The sequence below is a fragment of the Pistacia vera genome, unplaced genomic scaffold (assembly GCF_008641045.1).
Source record: "Pistacia vera cultivar Batoury unplaced genomic scaffold, PisVer_v2 Contig730, whole genome shotgun sequence".
NCBI classification, from domain to species: domain Eukaryota; kingdom Viridiplantae; phylum Streptophyta; class Magnoliopsida; order Sapindales; family Anacardiaceae; genus Pistacia; species Pistacia vera.
The window spans coordinates 86,109-110,568 of NW_022196591.1; the positions used below are offsets into that span (position 1 = coordinate 86,109).

Genomic DNA, 24,460 nt, shown 5'->3' on the forward strand with positions numbered 1-24,460 from the left:
CTCCCTTTCGATTTCATATTTCGATTTACAAGGATCTGGGTTATGATTTTGATTTAGCATGGATTGGGTTTGGGTTATGATTTTGATTTAGTTGTTTAGGTTGTTGGGCTATGTTTGATGTAATGGAAGTTGAAAGGAGTGAAATATGTTGAAAATTTGTTCTGGGTATGTGTTCTAGGGATGATGGATCGATTATAGGTGGAGATGACTGAAAATGTGTTCTGGGTATGATGGATCGCTTAAGCGATCTGGTAAGTCTGGTAATGCAGTAGATAGATCGCTTAAGCAATCAGGTATGTGGCATAAGATCGCTTAAGCGATCTGCTAAAAGTCTGGTGTATAGGAGCAGATCGCTTAAGCGATCAGTAAATGACATAAGATTGCTTAAGCGATACATCAGACCATATAAGCGACTGTGCAGATTCTTTTTAAAATATTTGAACCCTTAGTACAACATTTAAGAATATTTTTTTTCTTGCATTACAAGTAGTTGGCTATTATTACACATGAGACAAGTTGTTTTGGGTGTTGAATATTTTGGTGAGTGGGTGGAGGAAGAAAGTAGCTAGAAGTAGATTGGGAAGAGCAAAGAAGTTATACCAATTGTTGTGAGCACATATGTTAGTTTTGATGAGTTGATTGATGAAATAATTAGAAGAGGTGATTTGAGTTGCTCGCGTAGTGATATAGTTGTGAAGTATGTTTTAAGCAGAGTTCTTGAACATTATAAGGTACCATCCTGCTATATTAAAGTCGGATGAAAGTGTGAAGTTATATATGATTGATGTGGCCGATAATGGTTCGAGGCCGATTTTAAGGGTTTCTTTTGTAGAAAAACTGTTAGAAGTTGGTTCAAAGGAAGGGGATAACGAGGAAGTAGGCAGAGATTTGCCTGGTTTTAATTTGAACTACGAGGCCATTGATTTGTTAGCTGAAAAATCAAGAGTAGACAGTGAATTGGGTGGTGAGGAGGACATTGTAGAAGAGGTTGGTGATGTGGGGCAAAATAAAAATGTTAAGGAGGAGGACCCCGTAGATGTTCCCACAGATGTAGATATTCCTTTAAATACAGATTATGCAGAAGACGTAGATTGTGAGGAAGAGAACACTATGGTCGTTTATGCAAGTTCAGAGGGGGCAATTGGAGGTAGTAGTGAATCAGCTCATGTTTTTATGGATGGATCGGAGTTGCGCATAGAGTATTTATTTGACAACAAAGAGGAAGTGGTGAGGAAGCTAAAACTTGTTGCCGTGAGAGATAATTTTGAGTTCATCACCAAAAAGTCAAATTCATTGGCTGTGACGGTTGCATGTTGTGATCAAAAGTGCAAGTAGCGGGTTTATTGTAGAAGGTTGGCGGAGTCAGAAAAATTTATTCTTTGCATATATACCCGTGAGCACACATGTGGTTTGGAACATATTTCAGGTGAGCATCGACAAGCGTTCGTTGATGTTATTGGATAATTTGTCAAAAGTAGGTTCGTTGAAGGGAAATGTCCATCTACTAAAGACATTCAGAGACTTGTGTGCACAGAGTTGGGATGTGCTGTTAATTACTGGAAATGCTGGAAAGGGAGACAACAAGCACAAGATTTTGTGAGGGGCACGCCGGAGCACGGGTACGCAGTATTAGAAACGTACCGTTATATGCTCGAGTTGACAAACCGAGGTAGCAAGACGACTTTGAAGTGGGATAGGAATATGATGTTTAAATATTTTTTTGTTGCTTACGGTTCTGCTATAAGGGGTTTTGTAAACATGAGAAAGGTGTTGGCTGTTGATGGTTGCTTTCTGATAGGAAACTATGGAGGTACATTATTGGTGGCCACTACACAGGACAACGAGAATCACACATATCCTGTTGCATGGTCTGTGGTTGACTCTGAGAATGACGAGTCGTGGACTTGGTTTTTTCAGCAATTACGTACGATAGTGCCTGACAGTGACGAGTTGTGCATAATATCCGATAGGCACAATTCTATAAAGAAGGGGATTGCTACTATTTATCGTCAAGCACATCACGGATTCTGTATGAGGCACCTTGGTGAGAACATAAAACAAAAGTTTAAGTGTGCTGGCCTCCTTCAAACATACTACAACCGGGGCGATTTATTGAAGAACGAGGACTGGTGTTTACAGAAGCTTTTGAGGGAATAACTGATGTGATTCAAGCTCTGGGTTGGGAGAAATTCTGCAAAGAGCCCCCGGCGCCCGCTGTTGCCTCTGTGGTAAAAGAGTTTTATGCCAACGCTCCTGATAGCGTTGACGGGAGAACCATAGTAAGAGGTAAAGAGATAGTGTTTAATGTAGCAGCGATTAATGAATTTTATGGGCTGCCGCAAGTTGAGTTTGATGACGATGCCGTATTCAACCAACAAGTGGATTTTGACGCAGTAATAAACACTTTGACTGATGGGAGAGCTACATGGTTTATTGCAGCTGGTGAACACATCTATTTTGAAAGTAAGTTCTTGGACTCAATTTCGCGCATGTGGTTATATTTTGTATGCTCTCGATTGATTCCATCCAAGCACATAAGTACTGTTAGTAAAGCTAGGGCAATCTTAATGTATGCTATCCGCCAGAAGATGAGGATGAATGTGGGTGAAATTATCTTTCAAGAGATTACTCATTCGGCAAAGCGTACCAAGATTGGCTTTTATTTTCCCCACCTGATTACTGCATTATGTACGCAAGCGGAAGTGCCATTGAATGCTGAAGAAGTTTTTATTCCGCAAGGAGTGAGCCTTACCATGCAGTTTCTGTAGAATTTAACCAATGGGGGTAGAGTAGAGGTACCCAGGACCAAATCATCTTCATCGTCGAAGCTTTCCCAAAAAGATCAATTGTTGAAGCTGAATGAAGACATCGAAAAAGTGAAACAGCAACAACATCGTCAAGAGGCCTGAATGACATGGATGAGTGGGCAAATAAGGGTGCAACATGATATGCAAAGATTGCAACTTGCACATGCTGGGATAGCAGCATCGGGGTGTGAATGGACTGATTTTGTGTACCCGACGGATGAGGAGCACGGTGATGTTCCTGATGAGGATTCTGAGGAGAGTATGGAGGAGTAAACTTTAGTTAATGTTGTTAGTGCAGTTTGTTTTGGTCGCTTTTATTTTTCTGTTTTGATGTACTTTCATTTTGGCTACTGTGTGTCCTTTGACTCTTTGTGAACTGTTAGTCTGTTTGTTTTATTGTTTTGTTTTCTTTGTTCATGCTTTTTTTATCCATTCTTTTATTTTGCATAACTCTGATGGCCGACAAGGTCTGTTTAGTGGTTTTTCTGTTTTGATAGAACGACTGGTGTATACGATTGGACGACTTTATTTTGTTGAGGAATGCGGTAACATTTTTCTTTCTTTTACTCTTACGCTTAACATTGGGGACAATGTTGATTCTATTGGTTGGAGGTAGGAATTTAAGAAACTTAAATTGAGCAGAATTTGTTTTTGTATGGATTTAAAGAGCATTTTTATTTATTCTTTTATTTTAGGTTGTGAGTTTTATTTTTGTCTCTTGGATGAAGTCATATGTCTATGATAGGAATGTGATTGGAATAACATAGAACTAATGGAGGACATTAATTTTTACCTTTACTTACGGATGTGTGTGAATATTAATAACATGAAGTTGAGACCCTAGTGAACTGTGGATTGAAAGTGGTTCAGCCACCTACTTAGAGACGTGTTATGTATGAAGTTTTCACGAACTTTATTGTGATTTCAACAAACTCTAGAACTCATTTGATAATCACTCAAGGCGAAATCCTAGAATTCACATCACTTAGAAAATGATTTAGGCTGTTTTTGGACTGATTGAGCTTTTCAAGCCAACCCTTGTTTTTGTCATCGCTAGTTAGCCCTTTGAGCCTTTGTAAACACAATTTAACCTTGTTTTTTCGTTCTTTGAATTTAATGTTTACCCTATCCTGATAGTGAGCCTAAAACACAATCCTACCCGCTTTATCATTAAGAGACTTTATTGTTCTTCAAGCTTATTACGAGTTTTGGTAAGAAAGTGTGGTTGTCACAACCCACATATGTGAAGAAATTGGTTGGGGGTTGTGGAGTGTTTGTAAAATCAGTGGGGATGTGCATGTGTGAATTGTTGTTAGAAAAAAACCAAAAAATTGCTGCCTAGTTTAAGGGTATTTCGGCGAAACCAGAACCCACCTTAAAAACGCCTAGCAGTACTTGGCAACCTCTGGTATAATAACGCCACGTACACTTTAGACGCATCTCCCTCGCCGCATTTATGGTATCCAAAAAAAAAAAAAAATTTACAGATTTGAGGTAATAAATTAGTGAACATATTGGTTGGTGGTTGAAAGAAGTGAGTTCGATTTGATTTTAGAGTTTGCTTGGGAAAATCGAGTTCTCTTACTTTGTTTTTCCTATCATTTTCTTGGAACCCATCCCATGGCCTAAAGTTACAACCTTTACAAAGACCTATTGATCCAAGTAATGTGAGCCTATGGAGTTTGATTCCATGACTCACATATAAGTCATAACCCGAATACTGAGATCAAAATGTTGTTCATGAATGTTGTGCATAACACCACCGAGTTTGTAGACTAATGGTTTGTGGTTGTATGGATGTTCTAGGGTCGACAACGAAAATGAAATTGATGTTTGCATTGTCTGTGATTTTTACGTGATTTTTAATTAATCTATTTATTTTGTGTATATGCAATTTTTGAGACATCTTTATGAATTGATCCAAGACTTTTTGTTAGTGTGTTCTTTTTATGTTTATGTTTTTGTTACTTTTGGAGTTTAGGATAAGTTAGTGTGGATGTTTGTGGGTATCATCGCTGGAAACCCTCACGAGACTACAACTCGTCCAACTAGGGCCACCTAGGGGTTTAAAGCTTGTTGCATACGCTAAATGCAATCGTGTCAATCTAGAAAGTGATTTAGGATAGTTTAGATTTAGGTTTTAATTAGTTGTTTTCTTGTCAAGCTTAGGACTTATTTTATCGCTTGTTTTGCTAGAGACTAGCAAAAAGCTGGTTGAGTTGTGATAAAGCTTGAATGTTTATATTTTGTTAGTGATTTAATTGGTTTTTTTTGGAAAAATGTTTTTAAGTGTGGAATTTGGATTTTTCTTCATAAATACCATTTATGGGATCACGGTGCATATTGAGTGTTTTCAGGCTCAAACAGGTTGTTGAAGGGAAAAGAATGATATTGATAGGATTCACAGCGCGTAGGAACAAACGGCACAAGAATCAGGGTCGAAATGAGAGATTTGTGGTACGTCGAAGATGTTACGGAAAATCTAGAAATCTGCATTATGAGTATGCCTCGATGTTTCTATCATAACTTAAGTTGTAGAAGTCAGAATTTGACGTTCTGGTGGCGTTGGAAAGCTTATTCAGAGAGCTACAATTTTTGTGTTTATGACTTTATCTAATTCTAAAGTTTACAGAGGCGTTGGACAAAAGGACGATCACCACGGCGACCATTCTTACCGCGGCGGCGATGGGTCATAGGTTTGTGTTAATTCATTAACCTAATCCGAATCTGAATGACCTAAGTTTTCTAATATTTTTCCTAAGCACGACCAAGAACCCCGGGATATAAAGAGAGTTTTTAAGAAATTAAGAGGACTTTTGGAGAGAAGAAGACGGCTATCAAGTTGGAGATCGGGATCCTGAGAGCTCTCGTTCACCAATTAGAGATTTTTTATCTTTTTCTTTCTTGAACTAATGTCATTGAATAGAATGACGGATTTTGTTATTTTCATTATGAACTAATTTCTTTTTCTAGGGCTAAGATGTAGCCCAATTTATGAATAGTGTTGATTTAATTTGTTGTTAATTCTTTTGAGCATTTATACTAAGTTTTATTATTGTGCATAATGCTTTCAATTCTTAAGGATCTGAGAGTGATGATCATGGGTTGGGTTGAGATCGAAAGATGAAACCTGATTTGTCTAAGGTAATAAAACCATAGATTAAGCGAACGCTAGAGATAGGTTACCGCGATCTGTGAGGCTCTGGTAAATTCCATATAACTTAATGATCTCTTAGCTTCTAAATTCAACTTAGAGATATTTTGGGTTGTTGCTAAGGGTTAATTCGCTAATTGTTCGAGAGAAATTTAGTGGAAATTAGGGAGTTTGGCCTTTAGAATAAGCTTATTAGGTTAGCAATAATTGTCAATGCATAGGATTAAAATGGTGTGAAATCTGTTCCTAGGTTTATTCATATTGATCCTTATATCAAAGTGTTTATAAAATTCTGCATTTATTTGGTTTTTAGTTTGTTTACTTTTTCATGAAATTCATTCTTAAAATTCAGTTTAATTAAATAAATGCAATAGATTATTTTGGTACTTGGTAGGTAGTTCTCTTGGGTTCGATACTCGTTTACTCGAGCTTTATTACTTGCACGATTTCGTACACTTGCGAATAGCCTGTCAACGGTTTGCTATAAGGGGTTTTGTAAACATGAGAAAGGGTTGGCTGTTGATGGTTGCTTTATGACAAAGTATGGAGTACATTGTTGTGGTCACTGCACAGGACAACGAGAATCACACATATCCTGTTGCATGGTCTATGGTTGACTCTGAGATAACGAGTTGTGGACTTGGTTTTTTCAGCAATTACGTACGATAGTGTCTGACATGACAGTGTGGCATAATATCCGATAGGCACAATTCTATAAAGAAGGGATTGCCACTATTTATTGTCAACACATCACGGATTCTGTATGAGGCACCTTGGAGAACAAAACAAAAGTTTAAGTGTGCTGGCCTCCTTCAACATACTACATGGCAGCAAAAGCTTATCGGGTTGATGAGTTCGAGGAGCACTTCCGCAAATCCAAATCAGGATGATAGAGTTGCTAAATACTTGAGCATGATGTTGGTTTCGAGCGATGGAGTAGAACTTACTTTCCTAGAAGAAGGTTTGATGTCATGACCACGAATATACGGAGTTCATAAATTTGAAGTTGTTAATAGAAAAAGAGTTTCCAATAGTTGCACTTTTGATGCAACCAGAGACATTGTCACGGTGGTTCCATGAGCGTCGTATGGAGTCAGATAATTTTACTACAACCCTTGTTTCGTCAGCTGAAAATTATTGCGAGAACGTATGGAATTGTCAAATGCTTGTTTGTCTATCCTCTTAATGCTCAAGAGTTCACTGTGCGCGGCTATGGTCCGGATGTCGTAGTTAACCTTGTTAGTAAAACTTGCAGCTATAAAGTGCTTGACATTCAATGTTTACCTTGTCTTCAGGCACTAGCAGCACTGAAACACCCAACCGATTTGGATTTTGGTTCAAGAATTTACATGAACTTTGCTCCCCTCTCTTATGGCAGATCTATATGCTACCTTATTCAGAACAATATATCCATGCCTCCAGAGAGCAGTGGATAGTGCCGCCAGAGTTGGCTGACATTATCATCCTTCGCCATTCAAGAAGACAGCAAAGAGGAAAAAGAGTTAAGCGTATTCCATTAGCCTCTGGGGTTTCCCAGAAGATGAATAAGTGCTCAATTTGCAAGCACCTGGCCACAAGAGAAGTAATTGCCAGAAGTAATCAATGCAGATCCAGAAAATTAGGTTCGAAGAAGGATGAAATTCAGGGAGTTGCGAAGGCCAACCGTTGATGTTTATTGTTTTCAATTATTGATGTTTTAAATTTTATTTTTACCTTTAATAAATCATTCTTTATATTTAGTATCTTGTTACATGGCCTAAATATTTGTTGGTGATTTAGTTTGGAATTATGTTCAAATTGAAGAGAAAGTATGAATTATACGTGTTGGTAATTTTAGTTTGTCAAAATTCACGAGAAAGCTAGAAAAGTATATATTGCCCATGATCGCTTAAGCGACAAGTATATCTCTTAAGCGACAGTTTTTTTCAAACAGGATCGCTTAAGCGATATCACGTACGCTTAAGCGATCTTAAGCGATCGTGCACTGGGCAGATATTGATTCTGCCAATCACATGATCTCCTAATCACCAAGAGAAAAAGACAAGAATCGCTTAAACGATATCACAATCGCTTAAGCGATGATGCACCTGGCAGATTGATTTTTTTGCCAATCACTGATCCTGCCAATCACATGATTGCTTAAGCATCCACGATCGCTTAAGCGACCTTGTATAAACGAAGTTCCTTTCAGTACGATCGCTTAATCGACCAACGAAAAATTTTAAAATTTAACAAATACACCCCCACCTACCCGGTGCCAGATTCCAGCCACCACCGCCAGAATCCTACCGAGAAAGGGCGTTACGACGCACAGCAGTCCGATCAGCTGATAGGGCGTCGATATGGTCTTTTCGGCCAGATCGAACACGAATGTGGCTGGAAAAGGCCAATCACGACCAGATCTGGCCGTCAACGGATAAAAAGTCCACATCTGCCGTCGGTGATGGCCAATATATGGCCTCGTTTTCGGTCACGATCCCAATATTGGCCGTTGTTGACCGTCAACGTCGGCCATTTCTTTGAAAGTCATGACGGCCAGATGTGACCTTTCTGGCCGATCCACTGGATCTGGCCAAATGTCACATCTGTGAATTACCTACCATTTTCGGTCATTTTAGCCATCGGTGGTAGTCAGAATCTAGGAGTTGGGTGGTGTGGGGGTTTTTGTTAATTTTTAAACTTTTTCAGGCGTATTAATGAAATTAATTCACTTAATGGGTCTAAAATTAATTAAAAAATTACAAATATTTCCTAATAATTAAACAAATAAATATTTTGGGAATAGGATTTGAATATTTATAGAATATTCACCAACCCGCACCCTTTAAGTTCTGAACAATGAAGAATAACATATGTTCACTAAGATTCCATGGTTACCTTTGAATATAATAACAGTCATAGTCTACTGAACGAATCGTAAACCCCATATGTTTAGTATAGACGTAAACATTCTACACCTTATATGTTTCATACTGACGTAAAAGAACTATATATTTAATATAAATATAATAACGGTCATAGTCCACTGAACATCGTAAACCCCATATGTTTAGCATAGACGTAAACATTCTACACCTTATATGTTTCATACTGACGTAAAAGAACTATATGTTTAATATAAATAATACGTCATAGTCCACTAAATGATCGTAAACCCCATATGTTTAGCATAGACGTAACCATTCTACACCTTATATGTTTCATACTGACGTAGAAGACTATATGTTTTATAATATAATAACGGTCATAGTCCACTGAACGATCGTAAACCCCATATGTTTGCAAGACGTAAACATTCACACCTTATATGTTTAGCATAGACGAAACATTCTACACCTTATATGTTTCATACTGACGTAAAAGAACTAATTTTTAATATAAATATATAACGGTATAGTCCACTGAATGAATCGTAAACCCCATATGTTTAGCATAGATGTAACATTCTACACCTTATATGTTTTATACGACGTAAAGAACTATATGTTTAATATAAATATATAACGGTCATAGTCCACTAACATCGTAAACCCCATATGTTTAGCATAGACGTACTTCTACACCTTATATGTTTTCATACTGACGTAAAAGAACTATATGTTTAATATAATATAATAACGGTCTAGTCCATTGAATAACGTTAAACCCTATATGTTTGCATAGACGTAAACATTCTAAACCTTGTATGTTATACTGACTAAAAGAACTATGTTTAATATAAATATAATAACGGTCATAGTCCACTGAACGAATCGTAAACCCTATATGTTTATGAAAGATTCAGCATGCATGAAGGTGGGGGAGATGGAGAATGCAAGCATGAAAGCATGGATTAAAAAAAAAACGGTTTCATGCAAGCTTGGATATGAGATTTACTTACTCCTTTGCTTTGGATTGATGAAGATAGCTTCAAAAGGATGAAACCTCCACACTTTAACACCACCTTGAGAGGATTAGAGAGTGGCCTTGGCTAGGGGAGAGAGCTTTTAGTTTGTGTTTGAGTGAACAAGTGAATATGAAACAAATGCAACCTTTTGCACTTATATATACTTGGGCTATTTTGTAATTATTTATTTTTCACTTCCAAGCCCAATAAAATCTTATTTTATAAAGGGACCCCACGAATTTAATATGCACCCTTTGAATAACAATATTATTCAAGGGCCCATGTAAACTAAACTAGTTTACATTAACAACCCAATAATTTACCCTGTTTACCCTTTAACTATTAAAAGGTTATTTTTGTTCATCTCATTAATCTTAACACTTTAAATAATATATAATATAATTAATTATTGCTTACCATTTTAACCCTTAAAATGTCCAAATTGTTTTCTATGTAACTATTACTATAGAAATCCCGTTATTACCCTCGGAAGGTGCTACCCTCTTCGGATAATCATTTCTCTCTCATCATTCTCTAACTTCTCAAGGCTATTGGTGTGACCATGTAGGTCCACACGTGGATTAGCCGTGAGCCGTTCTGGTGAATCCGGAAACCCGTCCGAGGCCCAACGACTATGGTAAACTCTAGCAATGGCCATAGTCCTAAACCACGATGAAGAAATACTTCATCGAACCCATTTCAGATCATACGTACCATGCAGGTAAAGTCCCTCCATTGAGATATCCTAATCGAGTATGGATTCATGGAACGTCAAAATCCTAAACTCGATCTTCTACCGAATTGTCGATCAATATGTCCGGAACTTGTCACACAAAACTACTTTGTTGACTAATAATAGACTCTGGCCAGATTCAGTTTTTCCGACATTTATCGATGTTCATCTAGGAACTCGAATCCGGATGGAGTCAGCGGTACTCCCGATCCTATATTTCCGAGTCAATGGATCCCTCTTGACCATCGTTCGTTTCCGCATATGAACAACCCATGACCAAATAGCTTTATTGTACGACTGATTGTCTCGTACTTATACACCGTATGAACCATACGCATCCATATCGGATCCGACTACAATGTCTCAGGTCAAAGACTACATCGTGCACTGATATACCAAACGATAATCATTGACTACATGCTTTTCCAAGTGATTTGTCGTTATTCGGTCACGTTCGAAAACAGTTCACCAACCGTTAATCCATACCAATGCCCTAGTGACATGACTATCATCGTCATCCGTACTTATATCAACTCATGATATCTTTCGGAAGCATCCGGTATCCTACTGTGCAATATAGTTGCCCAAATTTATATTGCTTCCGCAGGGAACCTTTTTCGATAATCATTTACCTATTAAATGAATCATCTGGACAATTCATATACATATTTTTTTAAATGCATGACTGAATAAAGGAAGCATTTACATATATGAATTGAAGAACTCTTTCTTCTATTATTTATGATATATAGATACAAAACAAAATACTCTGAAACCGACAACACGAATGGTTTCTAGGGCATACACTAATATACACTAACAGTTTAACATAGCATTAATCGCTTAACCAATGCTCTGAAATACAATAATATATCCGAATACGTAGGATCACTTAAGCGATCCTCTGTATTTACATAGTCGGTTAAAAGATTAGTCTGTATCGCTTAACGATTCTTTGCTTTTACTCTACGCTTAACGATTCTTTGCTTTTACTCTTGGTCGCTTAAGTGATCGGTATATCTCTTAAGCGATCTAGTCCGTGGCAGATGCCCAGATCGAAAATCGCTTAAGCTATCCATTTGTATCGCTTACGCGATTTTCGTAAGACTCTTGATACGCTTAAGCAATCTTGGCCAAGGCAGAATGAATCTGCCCAGATCCATTTGTATTGCTAAGCGATTTTTGTAAAAGACCCTTGGTCGCTTAAACGATCTTATCTGAGGCAGAATGAATCTGCCCAGATCCATATGTATCCTTAAGCGATTCTTCCTAAAGAGTCTTTGTCACTTAAGCGATTTGGGATCGCTTAAGCGTCTTGTCCGAGGCAGAATGAATCTGCCCAGATCTATGATCGCTTAAGCGATCTTATCTATCGCTTAGCGATTCTTCCTAAAAGAGTCTTTGTCGCTTAAGCGATTTAGGATCGTTTGAGCGATATTTCTCCGGGCAGAATAACATCTGCCCAGATGGGTAATCGCTTAAGTGATCTTATGTATCGCTTAAGCGATGCTTCGAATAGACTCTTGGTCGCTTAAGCGATCATTTCTGGAAAAGTCTTGGTCGTTTAAGAGATTTGTGGTCGGTCATATACGTAATTGTTGGTACCATGCCATCTTTAAGTTAATTATTTTCGAAATGACTGTGATTGGGAAACATTTTACATCACTCATTTCCTCCCAAATCAGAAAAGAATTTGTCGCAAATCAAGTAATTTATATCAATCTAATTCATCACAAATCAAAATAATAGAGACATCAATGTAACCTGTTTATCGAACACAAATAAAAAGTAGGAATGGGATGCGGCACATATCGAAATATTTGGAAACTACATTAGCCCCAACTGTGGTGAATCAAATAATCACACCAGTACATCACACGTTGTAGTGATACACAAAATGAAACAAAACGCTAAAAAACCATTATCCAACTTGGGTGAAGCAAATGATCACACCATATATAGTAAATTCAAACTGCTAATGAGATATCTTATATGGACAAAAAGAAAATATCTCCCAAATGTCAGATCCAATTCTTTACAATGATTCACAAGGCTTTTGGCTGCCGCAAGAAGAGCCACAGCATAACGATCTGGACTTGAGAATTTCCTATACACTGCCTTTAATTTACTTTTTGATGCGAAAGAGTTTAATGTCACTAACACCTTTGCACAATCCCTTTATTGCAGATGCCTTCTCCTGCCAACCAGCCTTTGAGAAGTTTCCGAATTCTGTTTGCCAGCAACCTGTTTGAGATCATTGTTTGGTACCATGCCTTCCCAGCAGCCTTTATTGCAGATGCCTCCTCTTGCCAACCAGCCTTTGAGAAGTTTCCTCTCATTTTTTGCTAGGAACCTGCAAAATATTCGGCCCACACCTGCAGACACGTCAACTTTTGTAAATTAAAAAAACACGTAAAAAAGTTACAGAGTGGGTAGGTGAGAAGTTCACTCAGTCCGTCTCTTTCGGTAAAGCTCCATATCAGCATGACACTTGCAACATCAGCACCACAACCCAAGTATCAACATCAACATCACATAAACTACAAAATTCAAAGTCCAACTTTCATACCTTTTAATTGGGTTCTGCTTACTCAAAACGGATCCATCTGCCCATGGAAGCAGTCGACAGCCCAGCCCTCCCAATAGTCTCTCATTGTTTCGTCATTCAAGCCATCCATCTGGGTGTTGGTCATGTCGAACTCAATAAATTTCAGGGAATATGCCCCACATTCAGCATTACAATAGGAAGAAGACATTAGTATTAGAATAAACTTATACAACAATTGTATTATGTAAGTTAGTTTTATACAAAATTTACCTTGACTTATTTATTGGGCCGGTAGAGCGCTTAATTGGCCACTTTTCGGTTAGTACTTGATCACCCAAGTGCCCAAAGATCCCGCTGTCACGCAATAGCCGCGGGAACAACCTGGACAGTGGCTCCAACTCGACTTCCAACTGCTTGTCTCGACAAATAGTTGGGTTGCAGTCAAGGATCTTCAACAACCCTTCCTCTAGATGCGCAATGACTGCTATCCAGTGCATCTGTTTGACGAGGATGATGTAGTACACTCTTTTAACAAAGGCCCAACCGTGGCCATATTTGGGTCGATCCCCCTGTATATACTGCATAAGCCTGTCATCAAAATGAAAATCATCAGGGATGCAATCCAACTGTTGTGGGGCCAATCTTTTTCGCTTCGGTCCTTTTGCTGTACCACTAGCAACGACATTTTTAATTAAAGTGCGATATGCCGAAACAAGTGTTTGGCCAAACGCCACATCGGTGATGGCACAGTAGGGATACAATAGATCACCATCAGTAGTTTGTTGTAGCCTCATCAGTGCCAATATCTCATCGAATGTGCTGCATCAAATAAAAACAACAAGATAAGTATGGAAAACATAGGCAAAAATAAGGAAAATTAAGCGAAAATAACTCACCGAGTCCTCAAGCCACGTGCCCATCATCAACAACTTCTCAAACCATTTCTGGGGATAATCCCCTATCTTACACTTTATATGGGCATTACTTCCTGATCCATTGTAATAGGCATAGAAGAGTTTTTTCTTTTCCTCTATTGGCCTATACAAATCGACATTTGAGTCCAATTTCACTTGCCCACTTCCTCCCCCTTCCTCCATTTTTACATCCCCGCTTCCTTCGCCTCCCACCTCCCCCTCCTCCATTATCACTACCCCACTTCCACCACCAACCTCCTCAACCTCCTCCATTTCTGGTTGTTCCTCCATTTGTTTCTTCATTTTCTTCTTCTTCTTCTTTACCTGTGTCACTACCATGTAAGGCAATTTCACAAACTTGCTCTTTCGGCTCTCTCTTTTCAAGCCAGTTTGCACTTCAACCGCCTTTAATTCTCCACCAACTTCCTCTTCCATTGTACCAACTTCCTCCTCCACTGTACCAACTTTCTCTGCCAGCTTATCCACTTTCTACTCCACCATTTTCATGCACTCTTCCATCTTGTCGAACCTTGCATAAACGGCTGTTGTAAAACTCTCAAATAGGTCGTTTATGAGGTCAACAACCTCATTCTCCCGATGTCGATGTCTCGACAAAGCGGTACTTGTTGTACCAGTTTGCTGAGGCATATGAACCTCTTCCTCCCTTTTCTCCTCCTTATCCTCGGGCCTCCTGCCGATTGGAGCTTCATCATCATCGACATCAACCACGTTGTCAAGTAGTGGCCCTGCAACTACAGTCACATGCGTGACCCCTTTTAGTTTTCGCATCAAGCGGTCTATCCGTTCATCCCTTTCATCCTCCAATGCTTTGAAAGATGTGACATAGTCCTCTTCCGCTTCAGCCCCAGTAGCGGTGAGAAAGGGACGGACGACTCCCTGCAATAAGAAACAAAATCAATCAGATTGAAGCAACATTTTAAAGCAACTGTATATTCAAAAGCTTAATCCTTTAATCTTACCCTAGCCGCTTCAATCTTAATGTCTATTTGGTCGTAGTCCCAATGGGTACACCTCTCGACATGCCACCGCAACATCCTAGGAAATTGTTGTTGCACATCCAAACTGTTGCTCCTCCTTCCGGCCTTAGCGAAGACAGGGATGACCTCGTACATCCAAGCCTACATTGTAAAAAAATAGTCCATATCATAATTCAAACACATATATTATAAAAAATATAACAAAAGGCTATTAATATTTACCTGCATTGCCCACGGGAAGCCAAACAAATTGTACGTGCTTGATTTTTCCTTCTTGACCCATTGGGCCTGCTTTAACGCCATGTCTGGTTTTTTCAGGCTGTTGATGGCTCGCTCAAATCATATCCGTCCTCACGGATAAAAATTAAAGAACTCTAAGTCGCTTGCAAATAACAACCAATCCTTCTAACAACTTTTGTTGAGTCACCAGCCAATAAGATTGAATGTAAAAATAATAGCAAGCACACTTTTATCTTCTCTCCATCATTAAACCGAACTATTTCTAGCCTCTCCTCTAAACCGTGTCTTGTAATAGACTTTGCCCCCTGCAAAACCTTCTTACGAAAACTTATGGCTCCCTGACTCGTCCTTATTGCGTCTGCCTCTGCCTTATCTGGCACTTCCCCGCATCTTAAGCCCGTCACCAAGCCATATTCCATCATCCCAAACCGTAGTGGCTTTCTGTCCACCACGAACCACATTTTCTTTTTTTTAATTGCATTTTACTGAGTGCAGCAACATTTAATGCACTCCCTGCCCCCAAAATGCCTTTTTCCAATTTGTTCTGATTCTTAAAAACTAACCGAAACAAGTACGACGGAAATCTCTTGCACCATGCCTCATTCCATCTAAAATGTCCCTTATTTTGTCAAAAACATCCCAACTCGACCTCACCGTCACCCTTGTAGGGAAGTAGGGTACCTTATCACTTATAAGCTCCAACTCGTAGTCTCTACACTTTACGGTCCGCACAATCTGCACAATCGATATAAACAAAATGTCAGCAACAAAAATAAACCAAAACAACTAATAAACAAAATATCAGCAACAAAAAATTACCACTGTAGTCGCTTAAGCGATTTCGGATCGCTTAAGAGATCTTGACTCTGCCTCGTGCAAGATCGCTTAAGCGATCTGAAATCACTTAAGCGACCAAGAGTAAACTGAAAGAATCTCTTAAGCGATACAAAAGATCGCTTAAGCAATCTTATATCTGTGATTCTGCCTCGACAAGATCGCTTAAGCGATCTGAAATCGCTTAAGCGACCAAGAGTAAATTGAATCTATCGCTTAAGCGATCATGAGTGCGATCATGAGTAAAACAGATTAATCGCTTAAGCGATACAAATGATCGCTTAAGCGGTAGTACAAGCAATATTCCCAAAACAACGTACCCTTTCTTCGCTGGCCTCCTTCTCGTCGCCTGAATCCTCGGACGACTCCTCCTGGCCTAAATTCTCGCCGGACTCCTCGTCTTTAGAACCGTTTGCCGATTCTTTCCTCTGTTCTTATGCCGTCGATGTCTCCTATACGTGTGGACCACCTTCACTGATCGGATGATCCACCGGAGCAGCCATTGAACTCCTTGCGCCACCGAAATCTAGGATTCGAAGTGGCGTTGGGTTTTCCTCCTTATTGTGAGTGTTAGCCATGGTTTTGGATTGAATTTGGTGTCAAAGTTTGTAATTTTGATCGGAAATGTGGACTGTATCGTCAAAAATTGCACAGATTCCGTTTAGGGTTAAGGAAATCGATTTTAGGGTTCAAGAAATAGATCGGAAATCGCGACTATATCGCCGGAAATCGTGATTGTGTTTGGTTTAGGGTTCAAGAAATTGATTTTAGGTTGCAAATTTACAGGTTCGATCGGAAAAAATCGTAGTCTTCCTTTGGTTCAAGAAATCGCTTTTTACCCTAATGAATTTCGATTAAGCGAGGTGAATAGGTGGCGCTTGTTTTGAGAAATTTCAAATTTTAAAAACTTTCATTATTTATGATTTGGCCTACATATGTTTTAATCTTTTCATTTTAACCTATTTTATGTGTTTAATTAATCATAACTATGCCATATCATCTTCTCTAAATTAAAAAAAAATGAAAAACATTTCAAGGCTATTTTCTTAAATCGAAACTTGGGATGGCCGGCGGCTAAATTTGGGGGAGTTTATTAAAAAGACATTTGAAGTTTACATTTAATTAAAAGGCTATCAAGTTTTAAAATGTTAACTAAATAGCCATATTATTGATTAAGGGTAATTAGTGCTTAATTAAGATTAATGTAATCTTTTCAAAATTATACTATATTTCCACAAACCCGAAATTGTTGCAAATAAACCCAAAAACGTTCTTCTTCCTCCCGCCATTAACGCATCTCTACCTCTACATCTTCTTCTCTTCTTCTTGGCTTCGTCTACATNGTATATTTATTTAATTAGGTTATTCTAAAAATTTAACTTTTTCTATTTTAAATTTTTTTATATGTAAAATAATAGAAACTCCCCCATTATTTACATTTCACAAATATTTCATTATAGTCCAGGTTCCAAAATATGTTCTAAACAGGTTCTAAAAACAGGTTCCAAAACAGGTTCCAAACAAGTTCCAAAACAGGTTCCAAAGCAGGTTACAAATAGGTTCCAAAACAAGTTCCAAACAGGTTTCAAAATAGGTTCCAACCGGGTACCCCCTACAGGTTCCAAACAGGATACCCTTTTTACAGGTTCCGGTTCCGGTTCTGGTTCCTCCACATGCAGAACCGGAACCGGAACCGGAACCTACCCGCACAGTGCAGGTTCTGGGTAGGTTCCGGTTCTTACCCCTGATTCCGATTCTATCCGCTACCCGTGCTCACCCCTATTCAGAACCCTACTAAAAAAAAGTGTACCAAACAGACTAAATTCAACTTTTAGCCGATTATATTATATCTGTGGACGATTTGTCGTTTTTCCCTCATACTAGGCAAATTGCTGTTACTCTTTAGAAACAGATCCTGAGGATCCGACCTGTCATGTACTATAAGACATTGAAGACGACGTGCCGATTATATAAAAGAATAGTAGCATCCTTATACTATAAAATTGCAAAAAAAAAAAAAAGTAAATTTTTTAAAGATGATTACATATCACAGCATACATATTGCAATACTTGTAACTTGACAAATCTAAGTAATCAAGTGTATCCATTCATTACATGAGATAGCTAGCATGAAACTCAGTCGAGTATTGAGAGTTAATTAAATGAACATAAAGGCAATTATAAGAAGTCCCAAAGGAAGAAATAATAATATTAATCAACCTGATAATAGTTAATTATTAATTACCAATCAATGGAATTGAAACTTCAATTGCGAACAAGCACATCCTTGTAAGGTGTTGGAGATCCTACAATTGCTGGTTCTGTTTCCCCGGCTGCTACTGGAGCAGCCGGCTTTTTTATCCTCTGCTGTTCTTCTATAATGAGTGGAACATGGCCTTCTCTTTCTTGAACTAGTCTCTCTTGTGCTCCTCCTCGCAGTTTCTCAAGCCGCAGCACATTAAGTTGTTGCATCTTGAACACTTTTACCACATTCGTTATCCCTCCGACGAAGAACAATATGCTTGCACCAATTCCCAACCACACCCAAGTACTTCCCTGCATCAAAAAATTCTAATCCTTATAACTCTTATAAACTCGGTTTGATTAAGTTCTTATGTTATAGTATTTACCAATAGGTCTAATCCATGATGCATTTGTCTGGCTTGCTCGCGGCAATTGATGATGGCGCCCACCATTAACAACAAACTCCCCATCAAGAAAGGGAGTTGGACACTTTGTTGCAAGATTTGGACATGACCATCAGCTCTCTCATAGATTTGACATAAATTGTGGATGGATCCAAGCACCCATAAAACAGGGCCAGCAATAAGCATGTTCAAAGCATGCTTTTCCAATTTAAAGAAACCAAATCCTTTCACTTTCTGTAATTTGTAGATAGTCAAAGCAAATCAGCACATTAATTTCCAAACTAAGGAATTTACCTATAATTAATTTCTTTTCAAATGTGGATATTAAAAGTGGGGTTATCAATTTGACATTAATTTCCAGAAAAATCACCAGTACTTAACAATATAATAATTATACATAGAACGAACCTGAATGAAGAGAAAGAGAATTCCCAAGAACAAAAGAAGGGATCCCAAAATCTGAACAACAGGAACTGCAAACTCAACGAGCGCAAGCTGGACATCAAATTCCATCAATGGAAACCGATAATCGAAACCCGCAAGATGGGCAAGAAGATCATGAGCATTAACCACCATCATCAACGCTGAAGCTATAAGCAAAAGCACCAAACCCGACTTCGGTTCCCAGGAAAACTCGGCTGCAAAACCAGTCAATAGAACAATCGTAGCAAATACATACAGCCCAGCGTTTGTGTATTCCGCCCGGTTCCTCGATAACCGGGGCCCGTAAATTCGGCTCTCTCGTGCCGATGCAAGCTTCACCATTTTGTCAGTAGAATACTCAGGCTAAAACAAAGAATACAGATGAATATGGCGTCAAGATTGTTGTTTATGATTAGAGTTTAGTGTTTGTAATTCGTAGTTGAAGAAAGTTAAATGGAGATGGAGAGAAGTGGTGGCGTGATTGTGAAGAAGAGAGATAGAAGGGATACGTGTCTTCATGCATGGAGGCCAGTTTACGCATAAGTTTGAACATTGAAAGAGACCACGTGTTCACATTTTGTGTGAATTGAGATTAGAGTATAGAAAGGGTCATATAGACAACTATCAATGTATTTTGAAACTTTTGTAAGAATATATAATAATTTCAAGGGTTTAATAATTTTAACGGGGTTTCTCATTGAGCGTGAATGAAATTAAATAATGATTCAATTTTTTTTTTAATCTATACCTTTTAAATAAATCAAATGGGATCAGATAGGTCTGTTTAAATCTATGGGCCCAGTTAATAACAATGGAACAGTGGACTCGATTTGTATTGAGAAATCAAACGGTGCGTTTTGTTGCATTCTTCTGTCTTCATTCCAAAAATGTTGCTAAGAAGTAAGAACCTATGATCGTGTTTCCCGAGAAAATGGAAGCATAAACGGTGGAAAAGCTCGGAACTGTACTGGACACGTCACCAAACACAGCAAACGCATAACACCCACATAGTTTCCACTCTCCACGAACACGCTCAAAAAGGCCAGTTTATTAACGGAAACGATGCTGTGCCGTTACGTGACGGTAACATCAAAACACCGGCAGTTAATGGTAGCGAATTGGCTGTTGCGGTAAAGCATTAACGGTAACAATGATAATCGGGCCACCATTTAACCACACAGTCCTCTCCAAGAATCAAAGGGACAGTTTATTAAAAAGACATTTGAAGTTAAAATTTAATTAAAAGGCTATATAGTTTATAAATGTTAACTAAATAATCTTATTTTTTATTAAGCTTAATTAAATATGATTAGGGGTTAATTAAGATTAATGAATAATTGTGTAATCTTTTAAAAATTAAATATTCTCCAAATAGTTGAAATTCTTGCAAATAAACCCAAACACCTTCTTCTTCTTCCTCCCGCCACGTTACCACATTCCTCCGCCATTAACATCTTCTCCAACACAGATCCTTCTCCTGCCCCTGACATTTCGTCCAGGTATGTGTATCTCCCTTTCGATTTCATATTTTGATTTACAAAGATCTGGGTTATGATTTTGATTTAGCATGGATTGAGTTTGGGTTATGATTTTGATTTAGTTGTTTAGGTTGTTGGGCTATGTTTGATGTAATGGAAGTTGAAAGGAGTGAAATATGTTGAAAATTTATTTTGGGTATGTGTTCTGGGTATGATGGATCGATTGTAGGTAGAGATGACTGAAAATATATTCTAGGTATGATGGATCGCTTAAGCGATCTGGTAAGTCTAGTAATGCAGCAGGTAGATTGCTTAAGCGATCAGGTATGTGGCATAAGATTGCTTAAGTGATCTGCTAAAAGTCTGGTGTATCAGAGCATATCATTTAAACGATCAGTAAATGACATAAGATCGCTTAAGCGATCATGGTTATTTATACTGGATCACTTAAGTGATCAAGTGTATCGCTTAAGCGATCTAGTATAAATAACCATGATCGCTTAAGCGATACACCAGACCATATAAGTGACTGTGCAGATTTTTTTTTTAAAATATTTGAACCCTTAGTACAACATTTAAGAATATTTTTTTTCTTGCATTACAGGTAGTTGGCTATTATTACACATGGGACAAGTTGTTTTGGGTGTTGAATATTTTGGTGAGTGGGTGGAGGAAGAAAGTAGATAAAAGTGGATTGGGAAGAGCAAAGAAGTTATACCAATTGCTGTGAGCACAGATGTTAGTTTTGATGAGTTGATTGATGAAATAATTAGAAGAGGTGATTTGAGTTGCTCGCGTAGTGATATAGTTGTGAAATATGTTTTAAGCAAAGTTCCTGAACATTATAAGGTACCTCCTGCTATATTAAAGTCGGATGAAAGTGTGAAGTTATAAATGATTGATGTGGCCGATAATGGTTCGAGGCCAATTTTAAGGGTTTCTTTTGTAGAAAAACCGTTGGAAGTTGGTTCAAAGGAAGGGGATAACGAGAAAGTAGACAGAGGTTTGCCTGGTTTTAATTTGAACTACGAGGCCATTGATTTGTTAGTTGAAAAATCAAGAGTAGACGGTGAATTGGGTGGTGAGGAGGACACTGTAGAAGAGGTTGGTGATGGGGGGCAGAATAAAAATGTTGAGGAGGAGGACCCCATAGATGTTCTCACAGATGTAGATATTCCTTTAAATACAGATTATGCAGAAGGAGTAGATTGTGAGGAGGAGAACACTATAGTCATTTATGCAGGTTCAGAGGGGGCAATTGGAGGTAGTAGTGAATCAGCTCATTGTTTCGCCATTCAAGCCATCCATCAGGGTGTTGGTCATGTCGAACTCAATAAATTTCAGGGCATATGCCCCACATTCAGCACTACAATAGGAAGAAGACATTAGCATTAGAAAAAACTTATACAACAATTGTATTATGTAAGTTAGTTTTATACAAAATTTACCTTGACTTATTTATTGGGCCGGTAGAGCGCTTAATTGGCCACTTTCGTGTTAGTACTTGATCACCCAAGTGCCCAAACATCCCACTGTCACGCAATAGCCGCGGAAACAACCTGGACAGTGGCTCCAACTTGACCTTCAACTGCTTGTCTCGACAAATAGTTGGGTTGCAGTCAAGGATCTTCAGCAACCCTTCCTCTAGATGTGCGACGACTGCTATCCAGTGCATTTGTTTGACGAGGATGATGCAGTACACTCTTTTAACAAAGGCCCAACCGTGGCCATATTTGGGCCGATCCCCCTGTATATACTGCATAAGCCTGTCATCAAAATGAAAATCATCAGGGATGCAATCCAACTGTTGTGGGGCCAATCTTTTTCACTTCGGTCCTTTTGCTGCACCCATAGCAGCGATATTTTTAATTAAAGTGCGATATGCCGAAACAAGCGTTTGGCCAAACGCCACATCGGTGATGGCATAGTCGGGATACAATAGATCACCATTAGTAGTCTGTTGTAGCCTCATCAGTGCCAATATCTCATCGATGTGCTGCATCAAATAAAAACAACAAGATAAGTATAGAAAACAAAGGCAAAAATAAGGAAAATTAAGAGAAAATAACTCACCGAGTCCTCAAGCCACGTGCCCATCGTCAACAACTTCTCAAACCATTACAGGGGATAATCCCCTGTCTTACACTTTATATGGGCATTACTTCATGATCCATTGTAATAGACATAGAAGAGTTTTTCTTTTCCTCTATTGGCCTATACAAATCGACATTTGAGTCCAATTTCGCTTGCCCACTTCCTCCCCCTTCCTCCATTTTTACATCCCCGCTTCCTTCGCCTCCCACCTCGCCCTCCTCCATTATCACCGCCCCACTTCCTCCACCAACCTCCTCCATTTCTGGTTCTTCCTCCATTTGTTTCTTAATTTTCTTCTTCTTTACCTGTGTCACTACCATGTAAGGCGATTTCACAAACTTGCTCTTTCGGCTCTCTCTTTTCAAGCCAGTTTGCACTTCAACCGCCTTTAATTCTCCACCAACTTCCTACTCCATTGTACCAACTTCTTCCTCCATTGTACCAACTTTCTCTGCCAGCTTATCCACTTTCTCCTCTCTTCCATCTTGTCAAACCTTGTATAAACGGCTGTTGTAAAACTCTCAAACAAGTCGTTTATGAGGTCAACAACCTCATTCTCTCGACGCCGATGTCTCGGTAAAGCGGTACTTGTTGTACCGGTTTGCTGAGGCATACGAACCTCTTCCTCCCTTTTCTCCTCCTCATCCTTGGGCCTCCTGCCGATTGGAGCTTCATCATCCTCGACATCAACCACGTTGTCAAGCAGTGGCCCTGCAACTGCCGTCACATGCGTGACCTCTTTTAGCTCCCGCATCAAGCGGTCTATCCGTTTATCCCTTTCATCCTCCAGTGCTTTGAAAGATGTGACATAGTCCTCTTCCGCTTCATCCCCAGTAGCGGTGAGAAAGGGACAGACAACTCCTTGCAATAAGAAACAAAATCAATTAGATTGAAGCAACATTTTAAAGCAACTGCATATTCAAAAGCTTAATCCTTTAATCTTACCCTAGCTGCTTCAATCTTAATGTCTATTTGGTCATAGTCCCAATGGGTACACCTCTCGACATGCCACCTCAACATCATAGGAAATTGCTGTTGCACATCAAAATTGTTGCTCCTCCTCCCCCTCCAGGCCTTAGCGAAGACAGGGATGACCTCGTACATCCAAGCCTACATTGTAAAAAAACAGTCCATATCATAATTCAAACACATATATTATAAAAAATATAACAAAAAGTTATTAATTTTACCTGCATTGCCCACGGGAAGCCAAACAAATTGTACGTGCTTGGTTTTTCCTTCCCGACCCATTGGGCTTGCTTTAACGCCATGTCTAGTTTTTTCAGGCTGTTGATGGTTTGCTCAAATGATATCCATCCCCACGAATAAGAATTAAAGAACTCCAAGCCGCTTGCAAACAACAACCAATCCTTCTCAACAACTTTTGTTGAGTCACCAGCCAATAAGATTGAATGTAAAAACAATAGCAATCACACTTATATCTTCTCTCCATCATTAAACCGAACTATTTCTAGCCTTTTCTCTAAACTGTGTCCTGTAATAGACTTTGCCCCCTGCAAAACCTTCTTCCAAAACTTATGGGTCCCGGACTTGTCCTTATTGCGTCTGCCTCTACCATATCTGGCACTTCACCACATCCTAAGCCTGTCACCAAGGCATACTCCATCATCCCAAACCATAGTGGCTTTTAGTCCACCATGAACCACATTTTTTTTTATTGCATTTTATTGAGTGTAGCAACA

General features: G+C 38.8%; 1 protein-coding gene across 1 annotated transcript; it reads right to left on the reverse strand.

Moving 5' to 3' along the window:
- Positions 1-18,379: 18,379 nt before the first annotated feature.
- Positions 18,380-19,527, reverse strand: LOC116115088. Its single transcript, XM_031401232.1, has 3 exons — positions 19,171-19,527; positions 18,745-18,996; positions 18,380-18,670 (listed from the first exon to the last, which is right to left on the reverse strand). The coding sequence occupies exons 1-3, from the start codon at positions 19,525-19,527 to the stop codon at positions 18,380-18,382; spliced, it is 900 nt and encodes a 299-aa protein (XP_031257092.1).
- Positions 19,528-24,460: the final 4,933 nt, after the last annotated feature.

Excerpts from the sequence above, each read along its gene's own strand:
- LOC116115088 (XM_031401232.1), bottom strand. The coding sequence starts at position 19,527 with ATGGTGAAGCTTGCATCGGCACGAGAGAGCCGAATTTACGGGCCCCGG. Across the intron at positions 18,997-19,170 it reads TTCTCTTTCTCTTCATTCAG|AAAGTGAAAGGATTTGGTTT; the intron begins GTTCGTTCTATG and ends TACAAATTACAG. Across the intron at positions 18,671-18,744 it reads ATCATGGATTAGACCTATTG|GGAAGTACTTGGGTGTGGTT; the intron begins GTAAATACTATA and ends TTTTTGATGCAG.